This window comes from Lipotes vexillifer, unplaced genomic scaffold (genome assembly GCF_000442215.2).
Source record: "Lipotes vexillifer unplaced genomic scaffold, Lipotes_vexillifer_v1.1 scaffold23, whole genome shotgun sequence".
NCBI classification, from domain to species: domain Eukaryota; kingdom Metazoa; phylum Chordata; class Mammalia; order Artiodactyla; family Lipotidae; genus Lipotes; species Lipotes vexillifer.
The window spans coordinates 3,513,746-3,528,575 of NW_006796283.1; the positions used below are offsets into that span (position 1 = coordinate 3,513,746).

Genomic DNA, 14,830 nt, shown 5'->3' on the forward strand with positions numbered 1-14,830 from the left:
GGGGGGGGGGGGGTCCCTGGGGGTGGAGGCTAATCCTATTCATCCCTTTGACCCCGCACAGAGGAAGGTCAGAAAGTCAGTCGTGGTAGCTAGACGACTTTGGGCCTGTCCGTTACCCCTTTGGGCCTCAGTCTCCCCATCTGTGATGTGGGCATGCTAACACATCACACAGGTGTGTCAGAACACATCGGGGTGCTGCCTTCTAGGACCCAGCAAAACATACAATGCCAACAAGAGGACCCCTGGACCTGCCACACCACCACCAGTGACAGCTGGGTCTCAGCACCCACTCTGGGCCGGGCCCTGTATTAACCCCCTCTCACCCCCTGAAGGCGGGGCTGCTCATAGACCCAGCCAGCAGGGAGGAAGTAGGCATGCAGGGCACGTGACCTGCCCAAGGGCACACCTGGGGGAGCTCGGAGGACCAGGCAGTCCTGCCCCCGGGGGGTGTCGCCCCAGCGCCCAGCCTCCCTCATCTCCTTCATTCTTGCACGGACCACCCTCTACGGATTTGGTGCTCTGGTGTAGCAGGACTGGCCGTGTGTGCCCAGTGGTGCCTCTGCTTTCCCTCGGGGCGCCTGGGTGTTGGAGGCGGGGGCTGCCATTCCTGCGACTTGGGGACCCACCACATGCCCGGTCTCTCCCGGCTGCCAGTGCATCCCGAGCGGCTCTAGATCCCATACCTGGCCCTGCAGAGCCCCCAGGACAGGCACCTCTGCAGCCACGGCGCCCACTTGCCATGGGGAGGGGCCTCCTGGCCCTGAGGGTGGCGGCATCTGGCTGCCCCCTCGGGAAAGATGGCTGTCCCTCAGGCTTCTGGGCGCAGCCCAGGCTGGGTGGGGCGCAAATCTCTCTTCTGCACCCACGTCCTCAGTGCCCATCCTCCCCGGACAGACGCGGCCGGGCAGCGCCAGCGTTCACGAGCACACGGCAGCCCCGGATGCTCCGCCCGCCCCCACCTCCACTCGGCACACGCGTGCACCCCCTCAGCGTGCCGCTCACCCAGCTGCCGATGGCGCTCCCGCAGCTCCCGGGGGTCAAGGTGGTGGTAGGAGTCCCGGAAGTGGTGGGCCACGGCCATGTCCTCCAGGCGGTAGTGCGGAGGTGGCGTGGGCTGGGGCAGCCCATTGCTGGGGCTGCAGCGCTGGGCGGGGCTCAGGGTGCACGGCCGTTTGCTGAGGTGGTCCGGGTGCAGAGGGTCACGGTCTGACCCGTTCTCTTTGGTCCTGGTCCCAAGAGCAGGCAGGGGACAGTGGTCACGGGGCCACGATCCGTGGACAGACGGGTGAGGGGAAGGTTGGGGCGCGGGCAGAGAGCGAGCGAGCGAGGTGAACAACGGGAGAGATCAGACCCGGACACTGGGGGCCCAGCCCGGTGTGCGCCCCTCTTCCCCCTCCTCTGGGGCTCCTGGGGTGAGGTGGTCAGGAAGCCTGGGCCTCCTTGGAGAGAGAGAGGGAGACACCCTCCCCCATCAGCAGGACAGGTACCCACGCTATGACCCAGCAGTGAGGGCCAGCCCAGGCACCTGGGCACCTCGGGCTGCTGGACACTCGGGGTGCACGTCCAGCACGAAGGGAATAGCCAGGGCATGCCGGCCAGGCAGTGTCTGTCCCGCCTCCGCCCCTGTCCTCCCGGGGCCTCCGAGTCCTCAGGAGAACCCGCCACAGCCAGACAGGGCGGCCTCCCGGTGGTTCAGCCTGAACCTCAGCAACCCAGCGGCTGCTGCCACAGAACGCAACGTGGTATCGGCCTGCGTTCTCTCAGCCCCGGAACTGGGGCGCCCGCTAAGCCTCGGCGCCGGCGCAGCTCTCGAGACTCAGGTAGGGAGAGAGCCGGCCCCTCCACCGTCCCCCCAGGTACCTGTCAGGTGTCCTCCTCTTGCCGTTCTCGTTGACCTCCGGTAGGAGCTCTGAGGAGTCGGTGGGGGAAGAGGCGTTGGCATCCAGCAGGAGCTGCTCGTGCTGGGCCAGGTACTGGGCGGGGGTCTGCTTCGCCAGGCGGGCGCAGTGCAGGAGCTCCCGCTGCAGCAGGGGCAGGTTAGCCTGCGGGGGGCGGGGAGGGGCTTGGACTGGCTGCTGACTGAGGTCAGGGCGCCAGGTGCTTGGAGGTGAGGCAGGGACGCCAACGGCCAGCCTTGCTGTGTGACTTGGGGCAAGCTGCACAACCGCTCTGGGCCTCGAGTTCCTCTGCTACAGCCTGGGGATGAGGGCGGGACCATGCCCCCCGGAGACCCAGTGGTTTGGGGTTTTTCCCCTTCACCAAGCTCCCTCCCGCATTGGCATCTGGAGAAATCGAGGCGGGCTCCTCACCAGGACCCGCTGCCTGCGCCTGAGGAAACAGGCCCCAGACGACCGGCCGCATGCAGGAGAGTGAGGCTCAGAGGGGACGGGGCAGCCCTGCACACAGCTCACCGCAGTGGATGAGCAGGACCCCAGCACACCTGCCGCAGACCCCAACGTGCGCTGGCTGGTCCCTCCTGCCCACTTTCTGCGGGTTCCCAGCCCAGCCTTGAATGAAGGCATCAGTGTACCCACACCGCTCTGGGCCGTCACGCATGTCACCTTCCGGGATCGGACACGACCACTGGGTTCCACATTTGTGGGTAAGGACACCACAGCACAGGGAGCAGAATGGCACGTGGGGGTGGGCACGGGATTCGAAGGCAGATCCCGCCTGTGACCACCGTGCATAACTGCCGTGCCCTCCTGCCTCCACCCTACCCTAGGCCTCCCAGCGTGCACGGCAGGGCCCCAGGGGCTCGGCGGTCTCCCCAGAGCCACCGTGGGGGGATGCCGGCTGGGTGGGAGCGCAGCGGCAGGCCGCTTGGGAGGGCCAGAGTTCTAAGTATTTGTAACAAAGTGCAGTTCCCCAAGTTTCTCACGGTGTTTCAAAGCCACCTCAGCAGCCTCTCCCGCCTCTGCACCACCAGCCCCCACTAGCGCATCCACCCGGACGCGATCAAGCAGCCAATGCGTTTTTGTTAAGCAGCGCCGGCTGCCAGGCCTGTTTTTTTCCTACTTGGATAGCTGAACAGGGGCCAGCCCGCCATCTGTCGAACACGTTAGGAGTGTGAGCTGGGAAAGGAGGTCCCGGGAGGTCTGAGGACTCCAAACATCCTCCCTCCCCCTCGCCAGCCCCTCCTCTCCTGGTGCAGCAGGGCGGGGGACAGCACGGGCCCTGGCTGGTTGCTGTTAGGGCCATGGAAACATCTGGATTCCTGGCCGGCTGGACCCAGCTGGGAGCTGGGGCCACGAGTGGAGGGCTGGCTGAGTGGGGCAGCATCTCCCAGCTTCCCAAAAGCCCCACCACTCAGCCACGCACAGCATCAGGCTCAGGAGAGGGTGCAGGGGACCTGGGGCCTTTGGCTGGGGGAATGGGGACCAGGGCCCAGAAGAAATGCAAAGACACTATGGGGGGCGGTACGCATCTCCTTCCTGGGCAGCAGTCCCAATTCTGTCTCCAGGGCCTGGGAGGCCTTGCCACTGAGATGCTGGACAGACCCAGCTGGTGAATCCCAGCTCTGCCACGTGAAAGAAGGTGCCATGCTGCCCCCTTCACAGACGGGAACTCCGGCCGGAGGGAAATCAGTGTTTGCAAAATCACCCGCAGTCACGGTGTTACTGGAGCAGGTGTCTCCCATTCGGTGAGGGTTTATGATGTTTCCACTGCTCTCCCAAGGACCTCCTCCACTGCCCCACACTCCACTGCAGGCCCTGTGTCTGCCCACCCTGGCCGTGCTGTGTGACCGTGGGCAAGTCACTTAACTTCTCTGACTTCTGCCTCACCTGCAGCTGGAGCTGCAAGAAGCTCTGGCTCCTCCCATCCTGGGTGTGCGGCTCCCACAAGCTTCTCATGAGTTAACTCTCCCAGTCCCACCTGAGGAGGTGGGCCGTCACACCCCAGGGACCTGGGAGGGGACTGGGAAGTGGGAGTTTCGATTGCCCAAGGGCAGAGCTGGGTTTTGAGCCGGGCAGACTGGCCGCTGCTCCTGCCTCTGCTATAGGAGATGGCGCCAAGGGCCACCACATGGGTGCGCCACGGTTGGGCCTGGGAGGCCGTCAATCCCCAGGAAGGCGGTGCCCCCGCTGCTCCCAGGTCACAGGTGGGGAAACCGAGGCCGCCCAGCAGGCCGGCGCGCCCCGCAGGCTCTCTGCAGCACTCTGCATGCTCAAGAGGCCAGGGTCCCAGAGTGAGTGGGGGGGGCAAGGGCGGGGCACTCCCCAGGCAGGGCCGCGGCGACTTGTCCACAAGCCCTGGGAACAGGACTGGCCATGCCCAGGAGCCCCACGTCAGGCAGACGAATGGACTCTGTCCCTGACAGTCCACCGGCCCAGGGCCCTCACCCAGCTGCCCCATCACCAGGAGAGCAATCGGGGCACCACAGCTCTGACAGCGCTGTGGGCAGGGGGCACAGCGAGGCAGGGACTGCCAGGCCGGCGCGTCCCATCTGGCGCCTCACAGGGGTGTGCCCGGGAGGATGCTGGGATGCCAGGGCGAGCGGGCCTGGCCGGGGCGGCGCGGGGATGCGGGCTGTTTCCCTGCTCCTGCTTCTCTGATAAACAAGGGCAGCCGACACGGGCGGGTGGGACCTCTGCTGTAAATGTCTAATCTGACAGAATAAGCAGGCACTGCGTCCCCCACGATGGGGAGCGTGGAGTCAGCAGTACGATGAAAGCAGGGAGGAGCTGGAAGGGCTCCTGATGAATTGCAAATGACTGCCAGATGGGCGAACCCTCAGCCCAGCTCTCAGTGAGCTCAGCGGGGTGTGGGCGGGAAGGCGGGAGGAGGGAGCGGATGTGGGGTCCCCTTGCAACGAGGTGTGGGCCTGGGGCACACCCCACCCCGGGCAGGCTGAGAGGCTTGGAGCTGGAGGGATCCGGGCTGTGGCTTTGCTCCACCCCTCCGCCAGAGGGGACCTCAGGGCCTCAGTTTCCCCTCCTGTTAAACGGGAACAGTGGCAGTGCCTGCGCCACTCCCCCACCGCACTCCAAGGGCTGCTGGGGGCTCAGCAGGGGCAGCTGAAAGGACACGTCGTCTGCAAACACCTGAAATTCCCAGATGATGACGCCCAGTGTCAGTGGAGCACGTCCCAAAGTCCTTACCTGCATGTCTCCCCACAACCTTCCCAATAGCCTGAGAATGGTTCCCACTTCACAGCTGCAGAAACTGAGGCACAGAGGGGTGAACTAGCTTGGCCCAGGACAGTGGGGGCTAAGTGGCAGGGTCAGGGCTCGCATCTGGGCACGTCTGGTATAGCCTGTCTTCAAGACCCTCTAAAAGGCAGGCCCCACCAGGGTGCAGCTGTGCAGGCGAGCATGGCCCGTGGCTGGAAGCATCACCTGGGCCTGGGAAACGACAGCCCACCAGGCGCTCCAGGGCGGGCATCTCCCAAGCGAGCTCTGTGGAACCTGACCTGAGGAGATGCGCGCCAGCAGGGGCACCCGTGGTCAAATACATTTGGGAAGCGTTTCACCTCCACCCCCTCCGGGAGATGTGCGACCCTCAAGGGGAGCGAAGGCCCTGAGGAGTACTGCAGGGGAGACACGGGTCTAACGCTTGTCCCGGTTTTGTGCACACATGTTGCCCAGCACCTTGTTAAAATGCAGATTCTGACTCAGTGGGTCTGGGCTGGGGCCCGGGAACCTGCATTGCTCACACACTCTGGTGTTGCTGCCGCCAATCCAACACCAACTACCGAGAGGCCCTGGTCCACTGTTTATCTTCCGTGATGGCCACACGGCTGCCTTCCGACTGACACCCACTCAGCCATCTGTGTGCTTACCCACGTGACCACCCTCTGTCCACTGTCCCCCTCCCCTCACTCCGTTCCAGGCACACCCTCGCTGCTCCTCAGACACAGCAGGCACAGCCCTGCCTCAGGGCCTTTGCATGTGCCAGCCCCGCTGCCTGGCCCTGTTCCCCGCTCTCCCCCCTCGCCCTCCTCTTCCCTCATCAGAACGCACCCTCCCTGTAGCTCCAGAGTCTATCAAAAAATAGCTTGTCGAGCGGCTGAGTGTATTGGCTACTCATAAGAGGACTGAGCCTGGGAGCTCAGTCTCCGGGCACAGGGTCGGGTGGCTGACTACTCTGGCCTGGCAGCGAGCTTGCAAGAGTCGGCCGCGACGGGTCAGTACTGCTACCCGCCGGGGGACGGGGGAGTCAGAGTCTCGAGAACAGTGGCTGATCTGAGCTGGCAGAGAAAAGACCGGGCTCCTGGGGCCCCAGCGCAAAGTGGTCTTGCCCCTACCTTCAGGAAGGGGATGACGAAAGGCCGCAGCGGGAAGTTGGTGGCCTCCTGGAGCTTGGAATGGAACTCCTCGATGGTCAGCGTGGAGTTCTGGGGGGGCGGGGCGGGGGGAGAAAACACCTTGCTTGAGCCCAGGGACAGGAGTGCAGAGACTGAGGGCTGGCCCAGCCCGGGCTCACCACGTCCCCACCCGACTCACCACGAGCCCCAGCACCAGCGTGCGCACGCGCTCCCCGATCTCCGGGGAGATGTCGCTGCCGAACTGCTGCAGGGCAGCCAGGAAGCGCTTGAGCTTACTCAGCTGCCGCGCCCCACAGGCTGGTGGCAGCTGCTGTGTGGACAGCGCGGCGGTGCACGAGGTGGCTGGGCCATTGCTGAAGCCGCTGGGCGTGGACGGGGTGCCGCCGACGGCCGTGGGCGAGGGGCTGCTGCCGTTCATCACTGCGCGGGGAAAGGCGGGCTGAAGACGCAGCAGGGCGGCCGGGCCCCGCGGACACCCTTTACAGACGCACAAACTGGGGCCCCGGCAGGGTGGGAGTACAGACGTGATCCAGGTGTGGCCCGGGCTCGGCGGCCCTTCGGCTTTGCTCTGGGCCGCGCAGTCAGGCCCTCCACACCCGGGGGACACCACGGCCGCACGCTGCCTGGCAGACACGCATCTCCTGTGAACAGGCAGAGGGGCTTCCCCACAACCGGGATCTGCGTGCCCACCCTCCTCTTCCACGGGGAGGTCCCTCATCCCCCCAAAAGGGTAGTGACCACCCCCCCAACCACGACGGCCCAAAGCCACGCCCCAGTGCCTACGCAGGTGCCATCACCCGCATGAGGGCCCCCGTGCCAGGCTGGCAGGGCTCAAGGTGGGGCAGGGGAGCCTGGACCCCCGGGACAGGCGGGGTTGGATGCTGGCGGGGGTACACCGCACAGCTGCCATCTGGGACTGCTGCACGGGTGGACGTGTGTGCACACGGGCCCCAGCTGCGTGCGGAGGACGAGCAGGTGACCCAAGGGGCTTGTGCTGAGCTTGTGCGGGGGCCCCGGAGCAGCACTGTGGGTGCCTGTGGTGACAGACACTGGGATGCTGTGAAGGGGACCAGGGGCAGGACCGTGATCCTCAGCTGAGTCTGCCCCAGGGCCGGGGAGCCCTGCAGAGCCTGACCACCTGCACCCCACTCCCCTGCACCAGGGCCTACACAGAGATCAGAGGTCGTGGGCTCCCAGGGCCCTCGGTGATGGCGGAGGGGGTCTGGACACGGGAATGCTGCACGGGACCTGCGCCTTCACACTCCTGTTCGCACACCCAACTCCCGCTCCTGCGCACGTCTGTGCTCCCTACCCGACCATCCCGAAGCCCACCCTCGCCCACGCCCTGCACTCCACGCACCTTCCCTCCCTCAGCAGCCCTGCACGCACCTCACGCAACATGCCAAACACACGTGCACTCATGCTCTCATACACATGTATACGTGCCTGCACAGATACATAGATGTGCACACGTGCACACACCTCACACGTGCTTGCACACAGGCGTATAAGCACTGCATGCATGCACACACATATGTGCACACAGACCCAGTGCACAGCCCACAGACCTATGTACAAACTCACACACGTGCAAACACATGCCCACAAGCACACCCTACATGCACACTTGCACAGCTGTGCACACACGGGCACGATGCAATGTAGCCCCACGGCGCACCCATGTGCGCACCCACACAGCACACAAAGACGTGCACACTAGCACATGCACAAGTGCAGGCACACTTCTCACTCACTCAACTGTGGTCCCCAAGGCCCGTGCCCTGGCCCTCCCGCCTTGTCTGGCTGGGTCTGTGCAGAGGCCGTGCGCTCACGCCTCGCCGGACTAGGGATCTGGGGATGCAGGACAGCTCAGAGCTGCTGTTTTCTCAGGGCCGGGTGTCTCCAGGGCTCCAGCATCTGCTGGAGCCTGTGTGTGTGGAGACGGGGGAGCAGCAGCCCCCTTCTCCGGGATGGGGATGCTGCTGGGCTCGGCTCTGGGAAGTGGCCCCTTCTGAACAGCCACAGCACAGATGGCGGGTGTGTCGCTCTGCCCCTCCAGACCACGCCAGCCCGGCTATCCTGACCTGCCTCTGGGGGTGACCTCCGCTGTCTTGGCCTCGCCCAGCCTGCAAGGCGGGAGCACGTGAGGTGGCCGCATGCCCGTCCCTCCTCCCTGGGCCTGGGCTATCCCAGGGCTTGGCTCTCCAGGTCCTGGTTGCCGGCTCCACCCGCCCCTGCAGGCCTGTGGGATGTAGCTCCCCTCCAGCCCCAGGCCTGCGCCATCCCCCTGGGAGCTGGAACGGGCCCACCTCGTTACCCCTGAGCCTGGTCGGCTCTGCTTGCACCTTCAGCTTCCATGACCCGCCTGCCGGCGACACCTGCAAACGCTCCCCCCGGCCCCCACGCCCTGAGCTGTGGGCCAGGGAGCGGCCACCTAAGCCCTCGTGGTCCCTGAACAGCGCACGCGCGCGCGCGCGCGCACACACACACACACACACACACACACACACACACACACACACGGTGCTCAAGGTCACCTCCCGTCCCCCGGGGGCCCTGGAACTCCGCAGACCCTCAGAGGCCGACTAATGCAGCCCAGCCCTTGTGGGCGCAAGATAAGCACCCTGGTTGGGAGTGGACTTCCTGGGCCAGCCGAGACGTGCCGTGTGGGTGAGATTCGGGCCTGGCCCCCGTTTCCTCATCAGCAGACGGCCCTTGGCCCAAACCAGAGGTGGGGCTTCTGGGCCCGGAGGACGGGTGCTCCGTCTGCTGCGCCCCCCCTCGCAGGACGCAGGTGATCGTTCTCCCACCGGAAGGCCGGAAGCGCCTGGCCGGATTGCTTTTACGTGTTGGGTGATGGCTCATCAATAACCGGCCCCACGTAACAGAAGTTTGGAAAGCACTGGTTGGAAGCCAGGGTTGGCGCCAAAACAGACGTGCTGCCTCTGTGTCCCGAGAGGGGGCGGGCTGCAGGCGTGGTGACCTGCTCCGCTCCTGAGGCCCGTGCCCTTCACTAGGCCCTTGGGGGCTTCTCCCTCCCTGAAGACACAGTGCAGGTTGAAACCTGTTTGCCCCCCTGGTCTGGGCGACCTTAGAAGCTCCTTCCAGGACCCACAGGTGACACTCCGGCTCAGGGGTAATCCTACAGGACAGTCGCTCTGGGGACTTCCTCTCGCTCTGGGATGGAAGGAGCTCCAGACACAGGACACGAAGGGCCCTGTCCCTCACCCTCTCCGAGGTGTGTCCAGGGCACCCTTGGACCAGAAGACCCTGCTGTTGTGCTAATTTTCTCTCTCATTGTGGGGCTCCAGCTAACCCCTCGGTGGATGCCGACACACACACACCAAACACACACACACACACACACGCACGCACACACACACACCCTGGTCGAGACTGATGACAGCCGCTGGCGGTCACCCCAGACAGGCCGGGAGGTGGCCTGCTGCATGGGGACCTCACTGCAGCGGGGGCGCCTGGTCACTCACGGCAGAGCTGGGCCGTCGCTCGGGGTCTGGATCTTCAGGGGCTTCGAAGACGTGCGGCTATCCATGCCTCCTGGGACCCCGCCCGCCAGCCCCTGGCCTGGCCTCCCTGTGGCGCCCTTACCCGCTTGCCCTCGGCGCCTGGTCCTCCCGGCGGCCGGCCTGCCCTCGCTCGCTGCACTCCCTCCCAGGCTGCCGGGCAGTCTCAGCAGCTTGCTAAAGAGACGCCGAAAATAACCCTCGGCCACAAGTGCTTTCATTCCCACAACAGGTGTGTTACTAAGATAGACCACACGTGTCCCGGCCGAGGTTTGGGGGCACAGCGCAGCACCCCACGGCTCCCCCAGTCCCGGGGCCTGGGCCTGGGGGGCTAGGACGAGGCACCGAAAACGGCCCCTCCCGCCAGCCCCCCTCCCAGCCTTGGTGCTGGGAATCACCATCCTCCTGTCCACACAAAGCTCACAGCACCGCAGCTCCATGGACACGCCAGGCCCCAGATGATGCCACACCTGGGCTTATATCGGGCCGGTCCAGATGGGCGAGCCCGCTGCGCTTGCTGGCTGACACACACTGCCAGCATCGCCCCATGAGAGCCTCGCCTAAGGGCATCAGCTGCAGCTTGGGCACTTGGACGGGAACGTCCACTAGTGACCAACATCCGCTGAGCACCCCGCTCAGCGTGGGCCAGACTTCATGCTGACGTGGCCCAGGGCTTCGTGTGATCACCCTTGGCACGGGCTCCATAACTTTCTTTCTACAGGTGGTGGTCCCTGCCTGTGGACATTGTGCCTGGAAGGGTAAGAATGAGGTCTGCCCCAGGCTGGGGTCTGCCCTTGAGATGGGCTGCGGACTGGCCACTGACATTTGACCTTCTTGCGACTCTGGGACCTGCCTGACTCGCCCTGTTTTGAGTTGGGGAAAAGGAAGCTGAGCGAGGCCATCCGCCTGCCTGAGGTCACAGAGCGCGTGAGCGGCAGGGCTGGGTGAACTCAGTCTGTGACTTGGGGATCCTGGCTGCTCTGCTCTCCTGGGTCTGTCCCTTGGGCTCCATCCCCTAAGAGAGGCCTAGCCCGGCAGATGCAGGGGTGCAGGCAGAGCAGTGGGCACCGGGTGAGGACCTCCTGGGAGGCCGTAGTTTTTGTTATTTTACTTACAAAGACAGACCATAGACCATTTTAAGCAGCCATGAAAACGGCCGTGGGGCAGAGACATCGCAGGCCCGTCCTCTCGATCTGTAAGCAAAATAAGAAAAACACGCTGTGAGGAAGGAGGCCGGGCACTGGACGCTGCCCTGGGGGGTGTCTACAGTCGGCCCCTCCCCTGCCTCTTGACAGCGTTTTGGGGATTGGGACTCTGTCACCACCTTGGGCCAGTCCACGACCTTCTCTGGGCCTCGGCTTCCTTCTCTGAAAAATGGGCTGGATCAGGGGATCTCTTAGGGCCATTTCTGGTGGGAACTTCTGGGGCTCCACAAGAATTCTGGCACCTCCCTGGGTATGGGTGAGACACCCTGGCTCTTAAACAGCTGTGTTTCTGGAAGGCGCCTCGTGACCCCACTCGGCACCATCCTCAGGGACCCGCAGCCCAGGTGATGGGCTTGAGGTCAACAGACAAACCAATGGTGGCTCCGAAACGAAGCCCAGGTCTGAGCTGCCGTGAAGGGCAGAAGCACCAAAGAGGAAGACAGATTTGATTCGTCTGAGCTGGAGTTAGTGGGCAAGAGCCACAAGGAGACAAGCTGTACCACTGTAAACAGAGGCTGAGCCCCCGTCACAGGGGGTAATCAAGGGCAGGATGGAGCGCTAGCCCCTTAAGGGTCCTCCCAGCTGCCGAGTAGCTCCTTACATCCCTCCCCAGAGTTCGCTCAGCCCTCTGCCCCCGTCCCGAGCCACATCACAGCTTCAACTCTAAAATGAATTCGTGCCCAGGGCAGTCCCCAGGCAAGAAGAACCACAGCCCTCAAGCCATGGCTCAAGGTCAGTCTCTGGTCAGCTTGGCTCGCAGGCCGGTCCTGGGGAATCTGGGGAGGTTCTTGGCAAGAACCCACAGGGAATGCAGGGGCTCCGTCTACTCTGGCTCCCATCAGCCAGGTGCACAGACGCGGTTAACCACCCTGCTTTCGGGGAATTCGTGGGCTAGGGAACATATCTGAGGCCACCCTGGAGGCAGCCTGACACTTAAGACAAAAGCCCCCAGCAGCCAGATAGCACTAGGTGTCAGCTTAGGAAAGAAAGACGCTCTTGTCTCTCCTAACCTCCAAGCTCTAAACGGAGCCGGGACCCCAACGAGAGGGGACGGACCCTGAGCCACACGCAGGCTGCCACCCGCACGTCTGTTCGCAGGCCTCATGGAGGCGAGCCGGTGGTGTCAGCTGACCCCAGCCCAGTCCACAGTCTGGAACATCTGGTTCCCAGACCAGCACTTTCTGGAACATGGGCTCCTGGACCGGGAAGAAAAGCAGGCCAGGGAGTCTCGCCTGCGAGGGTCGGGGTCCCCGGGTCGGAGCCCTCGACCAGACCCTCAGATGGTCTGCTGGTCTCTCCTGCTTGGAACCCAGACAACAGTTGCGGGGTGGGTCACCTTCCCAGGGGGAGTTGCTGTTACCCCATCAGGAAGAATTCCTTTTCCTGCCCGGGCTGAGCATACGCGGGGGAAATTTTGCCAGGCTGGAGCCTCCCCTCTCCACCCACGAGGCCGCACAGGGAGGCAGCGGTCAGTGGACGGAGACCGGCCTGCGGCTCAGCCTGAGCTGAGGACTGACTTTTCTGGAAAAGAGGGAGGGGTGACTGGCTGGTGACTGGCTGCTGACAGTACCCGGGCGAGAAGAGTGAATGAGACAAAGCACGGCCACCTCTGGCCACTCCCATGCGGCCAGCACGGGCTGCGCACCCAGGATGGCGGAGGGCAGGGCCCCGCTGCACTCGGCCCCATCCCGGGGCAGGAGGCAGGGCCGGGCCCACCCCAGACTCCGGCACATGTGGGGACCCTCACTCAGACCGACCCCGGGGGGACAGAAGCTGGAACGTTCTGTGCCAAGCGATGTGTGGGGAGGGGGTGCTTGGCCGTTAAGCTCCTACTGTGCAGGGGCCGCCCTGCTTTCAGGGGGCTGCTCCTGGGAGCAGCTGGTGCTGCCCCACCTCCCAGCAGAGAGCAGCTCACAGCCAACATCCTACAGGGGCCCAGCCCGACCTCCTTCTTCAGGTCGGGGCCGCTGCCTGGCCTCGGAGGGCAGAGCCAGTGCCCTTCAGGCCCAGGAATAAAAGGAGCAGGCCAGGCCCTGGGGCCCACCCTGGGCTCCAGGCAGAGCCCGGGTGGGCGGAGTGGAGCCCGATGAACCTGGTGGGAACCAGGGGCCACCAGGCCAAGGCATTTGAGGTTCCTGCCCCAGAGACGGCTTCATTAGGGTTTCAAAGCCTGGGGAAGGGTCCCCCGGTGTGGGGCTTTCTGGCTTCTGAACATGTGGGTGGGGGAGGCACGTGGACTGCCCGCCAGAAACACCTAGGACACACTGCTGAGCCCTTGGTCGAGGGGACAGGGAACAGTGTCCCCCACATGAGCCCAGGCCAGGGGTGTCCTTCCCAACTGCTCTGACTCAAAGGACCGGGGCTCAGGTGGTGGCTCTGGATTCCGAAGCCCACCCAGACCCTCTGTGTGTGCCAAGATGTGCAACCCAGGGCCCAGGACCAGCGAGATACCACCTGGGGGTCAGGTCTGCCCACCACGTTGCTGGCAGCCGAGGCCCCCCTGACCCCAACTCCTGGCCCACCCACACACCCGGCTCAGGCCTGACCGCAGAGCTCCTCCAAGGCCAGAGCTGCCTCCGATGGGCCCTCCAGGGCGTGCGGGTCCAAAAGGATTCACCCACATGCAAGTGACCTGCTGTGTGACCACAGGGAAGCCCCCATCCCTCTCTGAGCTCCAGTACAGCAGCTAACCTTGACGGAGTGCTCACCGTGTGCCCACCACGCTAAGAACCCCTCACGGCAGCTCCATGAGGCAGGGGCCATGGCCAGCCCGGCTTGACAGATGAGGAACGCCAGGCCCAGAGAGGTTAAGAAGTTTGCCCAAAGCCTCACAGCTACCAAGCAGAAGAGCTGTGACCCGAACCTCAAAGCTTGGGCCCTGACCCATGATGACATCCTCCCTCTTAAAGGCCCAACAGGGGCGTTTACAGGTCCAGGATGGAAGCTCGGACCTTAACGGGCTCGAGGGAACCCCGGAGGTGCCTCTCCCCGCTGCGCCCCTCGGGGCCGGGCCCTGGGGTTACTCACTTGTGTGGGGCGTGAAGGGGGGGTGTCGCGTGGCCCCCTGGGACGCAGCAGGCGGCGGGGGCGGCATGCTGGGGGGCGTGGCCTGGGGCTGCGTCTTCACCTCGGCTGGGGAGCCAGGCATCCCGGAGGCCTTTTCCTTCCTGTCCGCTGCGGGCGCCACGGCCACCGGGGTCGGGGAAAGGAGACAGAGACAGAGAGCACGGTTGAAGCAGGCTGAGGGGCACAGGGGTCGGCGCCGCCCAGCGGCCCCTGGTTCCCGGCTAAGGGCCCCAGCAGCTGGACGTGGGGCCTATGTTGCTGGGGGCCCAGGTGGCTTCTGGCTCTGCCTACAGAGCCCGTCCCAGGCCCCAGCCTGCCCCAGATAAGCCCCAGGTGTGCTCACAGGTGGCTGACATCCCACCCACCCAGGACTGGAGAACAGGCTTGGGTCGGCCCATTTCAGGTGGGCTGGATTTCTCACTGTAGGAGTGGCCCTGGGGGAGCCTGGATTGTCTCTCCTGCAGACCAGGGAGTCGGGCGGCATCCCCCAAGCCTGCAGTACCCCGACTCTGCTTGCATCAGCCCCTCCTGGAGGGCATGTGCAGACAGCCTCCCCACCGCCAGTTCTGAACTCAGCAGGTCCGGAGCGGGCCTGAGACTCCGCACTTGTAACAGGCTGCCAGGGAGGCCCCCGGGGCGGCAGCTGCCCGGGTATCCTTTGCAGGTGGAGGGGGGTGAGCCTCTGGGCCTCCCCGCTCCATCTTAGCTCAGGGTCAGCCAGCACCGGGGCAGGCCGCAGAGACCTGGGAGCAGCGGCTGGGATTGTG

The 14,830-nt window shown here is 64.7% G+C and overlaps 1 protein-coding gene across 1 annotated transcript in view; it reads right to left on the minus strand.

Annotated features, from left to right (window-relative positions):
* Positions 1-14,171, minus strand: part of CBFA2T3 (CBFA2/RUNX1 partner transcriptional co-repressor 3) — a 19,340-nt gene extending 5,169 nt beyond the window's left edge. The window contains exons 1-6 of the mRNA XM_007468443.1: positions 14,025-14,171; positions 10,908-10,985; positions 6,447-6,688; positions 6,248-6,337; positions 1,861-2,042; positions 1,003-1,226 (exon numbers count right to left, since the gene is read on the minus strand). Coding sequence (XP_007468505.1) covers positions 1,003-1,226; positions 1,861-2,042; positions 6,248-6,337; positions 6,447-6,688; positions 10,908-10,985; positions 14,025-14,145 — 937 coding nt within the window. The 5' untranslated portion in view covers positions 14,146-14,171. The remainder of the gene's footprint in view (positions 1-1,002; positions 1,227-1,860; positions 2,043-6,247; positions 6,338-6,446; positions 6,689-10,907; positions 10,986-14,024) is intronic.
* Positions 14,172-14,830: the final 659 nt, after the last annotated feature.